At 41.2% G+C, this 8,905-nt stretch overlaps 2 protein-coding genes across 4 annotated transcripts in view; one reads left to right on the top strand and one right to left on the bottom strand.

Moving 5' to 3' along the window:
• Gdap2 (ganglioside induced differentiation associated protein 2) overlaps positions 1-5,971 on the bottom strand; it is a 43,298-nt gene extending 37,327 nt beyond the window's left edge. The window contains exon 1 of the mRNA XM_018033232.2: positions 5,637-5,971. The gene's annotated coding sequence lies outside the window, so the exon portion shown is untranslated. The remainder of the gene's footprint in view (positions 1-5,636) is intronic.
• LOC108630125 (uncharacterized) overlaps positions 1,641-8,905 on the top strand; it is an 8,816-nt gene continuing 1,551 nt past the window's right edge. For all 3 annotated transcript variants that reach the window (XM_026817828.1, XM_026817827.1, XM_026817829.1), the window contains exons 1-5: positions 1,641-1,993; positions 7,670-7,804; positions 7,872-8,063; positions 8,312-8,527; positions 8,592-8,771. In XM_026817828.1, coding sequence (XP_026673629.1) covers positions 1,961-1,993; positions 7,670-7,804; positions 7,872-8,063; positions 8,312-8,527; positions 8,592-8,771 — 756 coding nt within the window. In that variant the 5' untranslated portion in view covers positions 1,641-1,960. The remainder of the gene's footprint in view (positions 1,994-7,669; positions 7,805-7,871; positions 8,064-8,311; positions 8,528-8,591; positions 8,772-8,905) is intronic.

Here is an 8,905-nt window from a genome sequence, read left to right on the forward strand (position 1 = left end):
GTTTATTATTAGCAATGTTCTTCCGACGTCTGGTTTCTTTTAAAAAAATGCGTTTCTAAAGTGCATAAACTTTTGGGATTGACTGTATAGCCAAAACGTCCTTAAAATACGTCGGCTACCAGAACGACTGGATCGTTCAACACGGAAAATTCGATAACTGAAAGAGGATGTAATACAATAGGAGGATCGGATATCGTTGCCTCGATTTTTTAAAGGTACATCGTATAAACGTTAACCATGGATCAAACGAAAATGCATGACCCAAATTATTATCAACGAGTGACCCCTACACAATCAGCCTGATCTTAGTATCTTGAGAATGAACCACGGACGTTTACCAATTTCCCGTTGGTCAGACCTCACGTGGGAACGCGCTTATCTAATCAGATCGATAGCACAAACTCTTCGGGAAATGTATAACAGCAAGGTGGATTCTAATTAATTGTTCCAAGAGGTTGGGGTTGGTTCAATTTGTTTAGAATCCTTTTAATGGAAGATCCTCTGCCGGTCGGACGGTATAGGATAGGGCATTCAATTTATTCTGGCCAGTGGCAGAACTAGCGAGCTCTTTGTGACGAAGTTGTACACGAGCCTCCAATCTACGGATTAATATACGGAGTCGTTCAAATTTTCATCGTAGAAAGCGAATACTACGTGCGAGCGTGTCTTTTATATTTTTATTAAACCGACTCGGTAGAATATCGTTCCGTTTCAATAAGCATCGCGCCGCTACCGGAGATCTCCTTTGTACCTGGATTCACCGCGAAATTATGAAACCTCTAACAATCCTGGTAATGAAACCTTCGACTGAAATCTGCACTTTAAAAGCGTCTTACTTGTTCTTACGTGAAAATTATTACGAGCTGTGTTTTTAATTATATTAACTCCTGCTAATTCTGCTAATGGACGACCTGGCGAATTAAATTCAATTTTAAGTACTTTTCACGACTGGTTTTAGATTCGGTAGAACGCGGTCATCTACTATTGTCGAATTCACGTTTCTCGTTCAACTTTCAATGGCATCGCTCGCCATTCAATAGCATCGACGACGGAAATAACTAAGGTAACGTAAATGTTCCAATTCCTACTCACGTTCCAATTTCTACTCACTACATTTCTCTACAATTTTTGACATAATAAATATATAAAATATATAAAGTGTTTTTAATATTTTTCAACGTTGCCATGCACGATTGTATAATTTAAAAAAATTGTAAAAAGATTATTCGAATACAGAACTGTTACACATTTGAATAGAACATTATGCGAACATTAGAATAGAAATACGAACAGTACTTCAAGCCTTTACTTAACAGGAAAAGTTACTTGAAAATAATTTCTTGCCACACTCATCTGAATGTATATTAAATTCCTTGAAAGTACTTTTCATTATATACAATGTTTTTTACGTTCAACTGACAGGGAAATCATGCTTGGCTGAATAGAAATTGAAACATTTCCCTTACTTCGTTGGGATCCAATTCCGTGACCCTTTTTTCTAGGTTTTCCGTACGAAGTCCAAGGTACGAAGGTGAGGCAGTGCCATTGCGGTGAACCGCGAACAATTTACGTAAAACTGGCCAAATTTGGCCGAAGCGATCCGTGTAATCGAACGATTCGATTCACCGTACCCAGTCATGCTCCGATTATCGTTCATGGTTAGCCTAGCCATTGATTGCTATCGGTGTGCGAACACCTTTTCGAATCGCCTCTATTACGTAGTGATAAATGACAAACGCGAGTTAACGAGCGGATTATCAACTGGTGACGTTGCCCGGTGCGATAGTTATCGTCTCGATACGTGAAAACCGGGGCAAAGGAAATAAAACGTCGTTCGACGGATAAGTGACGAAACGGGGATTTTAACCGGCGGCTAATAACGTTTATTACGACTCTTTCACGACGTCGCGTGACTCCAAATTGTGATCGTTATATTATCGTTTGATAGGCACACGGATAAATGAAATGCGAGGTTGTGGAATTAAAGATCCGGGTAAGAAAATTTGAAACAGTCATAATTTTCTGGCGGACGCAGTCAATTTGAGATTATTTCTATGCGAAGAATAAATATATGTTCGTATAATGTATATAAAATGTAAAATGTATAATTCTAATCTTACATAGAGACTGCAAACATTTTCTAACAAATAAACATTGTCAGGAAAATTGATGCGCTTTCAGAAATTCTTACGTAACATATATGGAAACGCTTTTGCTAGTTGAACCGAATAAAAGAGATCATGTGGTACTAACTAGTTTAAGAATTAATCGCATGAAATTAATCCATAGTCAGCTGACGTCGCGTGATACTCAAAGAATGTACTCACTGTATAATTGTATAACAATTCATCATATTCCTCAAGACTACCCATCGCTAAGTAACGTAAGGAATTCATTCAAGGTGTCAACAGACCTGAGAGAAGCTGTCAGCAATTCAACTACAGTGATTTTGTTTATCAACGACATCGGATTCAGAAATTTTATCCAGATTTTGATTTAACACCCAGTAATCGCTAATAGCCTTAGAAATTAATGTGACTATAAACTCCAAATGGAAACAGGAAACATTCGTTTAGAGATATTCAAATTAATATAAAATATTTTCTTAAGTAATAAGTTTTCTTTAATATAAAATATTGCATATAACTAGTAATCGTTAATAATTTTAGATGTTGGTGGGACTGTACACTCCAAAGAGAATAACAATCTATTTCTTTCGTTAAATTAATATCGAATCGCGATATATTATTGCGCGGATGAAATCTCTCTGTGAAAACCGGTGAGAGCAATGTAATTAACTGTGCTCGTTTTTAATTAATAGACCTCCCCTGTTGGCGATTTTAAAATATGAAGAATCTCTCTATGCCGGGAAAGTGTCCTCAAATATTCCCATACGTTTCATCTAAAAAATGAACTATTCAAAGACCACGATTGGAATAAAGAGGTAACTTAAAGTACTCGGATTTTCGTTGGTTTTGTCTCTCGAAATTTCAGGCTCGACTATCGATCTGCTTTACTTCTCAATATTTGCCGAACGATTGATCCCTACGGCTCCAGTTAATCATATTGTTTTCCTAAGATCCGTGTACATTACAGGCTATTACGACTGTGCAATGTCGCTTTGTGCGATTCGCGTAGCGCACAATACAGAACACTGTTACACGCTTGCCTTGCCATAGCCCATTGTATGTACCTCCGTGAATCTTTTTGAGAAAGCTCGACAACGGGAATGTAGTCCATCGAACTTTTCAAATGGAACAAGNAATTAATCCATAGTCAGCTGACGTCGCGTGATACTCAAAGAATGTACTCACTGTATAATTGTATAACAATTCATCATATTCCTCAAGACTACCCATCGCTAAGTAACGTAAGGAATTCATTCAAGGTGTCAACAGACCTGAGAGAAGCTGTCAGCAATTCAACTACAGTGATTTTGTTTATCAACGACATCGGATTCAGAAATTTTATCCAGATTTTGATTTAACACCCAGTAATCGCTAATAGCCTTAGAAATTAATGTGACTATAAACTCCAAATGGAAACAGGAAACATTCGTTTAGAGATATTCAAATTAATATAAAATATTTTCTTAAGTAATAAGTTTTCTTTAATATAAAATATTGCATATAACTAGTAATCGTTAATAATTTTAGATGTTGGTGGGACTGTACACTCCAAAGAGAATAACAATCTATTTCTTTCGTTAAATTAATATCGAATCGCGATATATTATTGCGCGGATGAAATCTCTCTGTGAAAACCGGTGAGAGCAATGTAATTAACTGTGCTCGTTTTTAATTAATAGACCTCCCCTGTTGGCGATTTTAAAATATGAAGAATCTCTCTATGCCGGGAAAGTGTCCTCAAATATTCCCATACGTTTCATCTAAAAAATGAACTATTCAAAGACCACGATTGGAATAAAGAGGTAACTTAAAGTACTCGGATTTTCGTTGGTTTTGTCTCTCGAAATTTCAGGCTCGACTATCGATCTGCTTTACTTCTCAATATTTGCCGAACGATTGATCCCTACGGCTCCAGTTAATCATATTGTTTTCCTAAGATCCGTGTACATTACAGGCTATTACGACTGTGCAATGTCGCTTTGTGCGATTCGCGTAGCGCACAATACAGAACACTGTTACACGCTTGCCTTGCCATAGCCCATTGTATGTACCTCCGTGAATCTTTTTGAGAAAGCTCGACAACGGGAATGTAGTCCATCGAACTTTTCAAATGGAACAAGGGAAACCGCAAAGGCGCGCTTTGCCTCGAGCAAACGTGCAGCTAATTGACCTCCATAGTATTCCACTGCCATTCTTCCCCTTGTCTGTTGGGATAAATCATCATTCATTTTTTATCGCGGCGCATTGTCAAAATGCGGGTTTCATTTCGACGAAACAATGTTCGTTGTTGTTGGCTTTTGTGAGCAGAGATGTGGGTTTAATTTATAGCGTAAACAGTTGAATTTTTGATAATAGCGTCTTCCACGCTGCTGAACTTTGTGGGAATTCTCGGATAGAGGCAGAAACTCATTGCTAGAGAACAATGAGAGCCAGCCTTCTTTCGTTTCCGACTGAAACTTGTCTCATCAAATATTTTGGACACAATTTCGGCTTGTGATAACCGTATTAGAGATCGATAAATATTTGTCTAAACGAAAGGACGAGTAAATCGAGCAATATATTTATATACATCGATTTGAACGTAAGAATATTGGGCTGCTTATAATATAATATAGGACCATCGGACTGAAGACGCCTACGGACTTCACATTGGAACTCGGATATGAACGCGTTTACACTTGAGCGATCGGTTTTTACCGCGAGACTCGAAAAGGAGCACGTTGCAAACAGGCGACGGGCGCACAGCTGAGCGCGAGGGGCACGAGCGGATTGGCGCGAAGACGACGAATACGAAGACGGAGAATGCACGACAGGAATTATCGACGCGCGCGGCTCGAGCGCTATACTAGCAGCTCCGCGATCAAGGTCGCGGGCGAGGGTCTTCCGCTATGTACCCAGCGAAGTCGATGAACACGTCTGAACGAAAAAAAAAAAAGTCACTCGATTTTCCGTTGATCTCTGACACCGTGACGATTCGCTCATCTGTGTAATCGTCTATTCGCTCGTGGATCGATGCGATGAACGACTCGACGTGACGTTCGATCGGTCAAATAAATTCGTTGAATATTTCAAAGCGCAGAGGTTCTCCTCAGCTCGCCCACGCTCGTCCAGGTTTATGCAATCGGTCTTCCCTAAGCGCGTTTCTAAGTCGATCGAGGAGAGCATCGATAACGACTCGTGTCTCGGGTAGCTCCGGTGTACAATCTAGTCGGCTCGCTGTCAAATGTATACGTCGGATATTCCCTAATCGAGAATCGAGTCGCACTCGAGTGCGAGGAAACGGTAGGATAACAACGGAAGTGGCGAAGGAGCACGAAGACGAAGCGCTCCGGTCGCGCAGGACTACGTGTCCTGCGGGCAGCTCGCGAACGGGATAATTTCCTTCTCGTAAGAATCGTGGCTGACATCGTCGAACGAGAAGGCGGCGAGACGAAGCAAAAGCCGCGTGCTTGGTCGCGCCGACGCGTCGTTTATACGTGTACGCGAACACACGGCTGGCTCACTCACCTGCGAATGCGTCCGCCTATCAGCGCGACCGAAGCTGGACTAAAATACAGGTCCAGGTGATCCCGACAGGATCCTCCTCGTCGCCCGTCCTCTGCCTCTCGGAGCCCTCTCCCTCGTTCCGACCCGCAGCCTCCTTTACGATCCTCCCGAAATCTGCGACTCGCTTTCTCTCGTCTCCTTCGCCTCGTTGAAACGTCACCTACGTTTCCTCGTTGTCGAGCTGGTCTCGTGAGAGCAGCTCCGAGCGAAAACCCGCCAAGACGCCCGGGTGTTTAGTCGCATTCGTGCACGAACGGTAACTGACGGCCTTGTCATCGAGGCGATCAGTACGGCGTCTGAGCGCCGCGCGTGCACTCCAGCAGGCCGACTCGAGCGTCCACCAATCGGAATCCGGTAACGATCCACGCAGCGCATGCACTCTGCGTACGGTATCTCCGGCGGCAGGTTTTGAATAACCGTTGAGAACGACTGGTGCGGTCCTTAAACCCGAGGTAGCTCGCAAGAGTACCGGAAGACCGCCAACGTGAATTAAAAATCGATGGAAAAGTCTCCGATGGAAATTACGTCGATTTTTCTTAATTCTATTAAATTTCGATTGGCGACACATTTTATGACGCGCCACTCGCATTTCGATATGGAGTTCAGGTTTCGATTAGGATAAGTCGCTGCGATTTATGCTTTAAGAAGCAAAATAAGTGAAGCTTGCGATAAATGTGACTGTGATTTTAAGATACCTGATGTAGGCAAAGTCAAAACGCCTTTCATCGTGATAAATAAAGGAATTAAGTATTCAATATTCGGTGTAATTCGATTTCGTATAACAAAATCGTGAAATGGAATGGAGCTTTCAATTACGTGCGATTTGATACGAACGATTCACAGTTGTAAATTTTGTAGAGAATAACGAAATTTATATTCTTGATCGATTTTTCGATACGCTTTTCGCAGATTTCACTGTATGGGTTTCCACGAACGCCCTCGCCTTTCTAACAGATGGCGGCTGTTGTTGCATTCCTCTCAATCGATGCTGGCACGCGTGTAAACGTTATACGAGGGGCTCATTCACTCTCTCCCATTCAGGTTTTCCCTGATAATAAAATACGCAATGCGAAATTTCAGATCGATTATTACGCACGTCGTATACGACGTAGAACGAGCTTATGATCGTTCATTAATTAATAGCGATAAACCGAGTACGAGGTTCTTCTATCGATTAATTAATTTCACCGTGACCCGATTAACCGTGAAATCATCGTGAAATAGTAGACAGATTGCTAGATCAGCTATTTTCAGAACGATTGCTCGCGATCTCTTCCTCGGCACCTTGACTTCCGTTACATAAATACAAGTGCTAATGTAAAAAAGTAAAGAGACACAAATACAAATATCCGCGAAATGTATTGCTGTCCACATAGCACGATTTACTGCCGCTACGCGAATGGAATACAATTTGAGAAATTGAAAACGAAATACAATATCGACGAGGACGTGGTTGTCAATTACACGTTGAAAGATATCTATGCAGTGAGGAAAACCTTATCGATTTACTTATACAGCGAGCACCTAATTTTCTCGATTCGAATACACGTATATTCTAATCAAATATTCGAGGTCTCCACGTCGTCGCGCGATTGGATCGGAATCTATCCGAGGGGATGGACCAATCTGCAACAGTACCTCACTTTTGAATACGTCGTCCTGTCGCCGAAGGCACTGACTGAGCACAATCGCAGTATCACGTTTCCCCGTAATTTTAATCGCGAGGTTATTTCAATTCAAATTATTTTACATGAACGAGAGATATACAAGGTGTTCCAGGTTCTAATATTGAAACTTTGTCAGTATGACATGAAATGAGAAAAAAATGTTATAAAAACGTATATCGCATAGAGCTTTGTTAAAAAAGTTGTAACAAAAATACGAAATACAAATAGGAATAGTAATCGACAACGAAAATGAACGTTTAAAATTGAACTGAGAATCAATTTTCCGTGTTATCCCATCGTAACATTTAGATTGGGTAATCATTGCAGGCGCTGTCGAACGTCGATTACCAATTCGTGTACGTGAGCAAAGAAATTGAGATCCTGGGAACGAGTTCCTACTTCCGTTTCACGATGCCACCGGTTGTGCATCCCCACGAGCGAAACTCGAGCACACCACGTAGCGTAAGTCGCGTGCGAACTCATAATTTCCGGTTACCAGTAAATATGAATGGAGAACACGATTTTCCAGCATGGCATTCCTGTCCACGAGGGTCACGGGGCTCTAATCGCGTCGATGACCACGTGCAAAGGAAAGAGACTCGGGTCGAGTAAATCGGTGGACGATGTCCTTCGATCGTGTCCAAGCGGGTACTCGTTCGAGGATCAACGTCAGAGGACGTGTCGATTCTGCATGAAATCGACGTCGTTCACCACCAATAGGGTACCAGCTATTTTTGAATTCCTCCTCTACTTCCTTCGGATTTTATTTGAAAATCGATGCCTTCCTTTAGATAGTGGCGTAGCTAGAATTATCGGGCCCTTTTTTTTTCTTCCCACTCAGCTTTCCCATTCAATGTCCGTAGCCCTCGAGGACCACATTTCTAATTCTTGCTTATAAAGCAGCTACTGCCTTTGACGAAAACTCGATTCTTCCGCAAGAGTTTTTAGGAATTTCATCGATTGTATCAGATTCAGTTTCTGCTGCTGCATAATCAACAGCTGGTAGCGCGGATCAATCGACTCGACCGCGACTTGGAATTAACCGAGGCGTCCGTGAAGAACGAGAGAACTGCGAAAGCGGCGTTAATGAAAAGGCTGCGAGCTTACGAGACGTTCGTCGCAGATTTATTCAGAAATCTGAACGTCGCAGGAATAGTTAAAATCGTAGACAAATCGAGAAAGGAGGTATCAATTAGCGTTTTACATTGTTTTTCTATCGATAGTCTTATTACATAAGTAAAACAAACAGGTCATTGTGAAACGAGTTAAATCAAAAGAATTAATATCGATGCGAGATGAAAAAGGCGACAAATCCCTTCCAATCGTAGATCTCTCAATATTGAGTAGATCTGAGAAGTTTAATGAGTGTAAGGAAAAACAGGAAATTAATTGTATGTTAAATAGGATGGAAGAAATTATTCACGAACCGGTATCTATTTCATTACATAATTATATTAAGTATCATATATTAAATCGCGTGCCGTAAACCAACAAAAATGGAAACGAAGATGAAGCATAGCTTTTAACACTAGAAAGACTGAAACTTAGTATATACCTATATTG

This window comes from Ceratina calcarata, unplaced genomic scaffold, assembly GCF_001652005.2.
Source record: "Ceratina calcarata isolate Rehan_Ccalc_2016 unplaced genomic scaffold, ASM165200v1 scaffold7.2, whole genome shotgun sequence".
Taxonomy (NCBI): domain Eukaryota; kingdom Metazoa; phylum Arthropoda; class Insecta; order Hymenoptera; family Apidae; genus Ceratina; species Ceratina calcarata.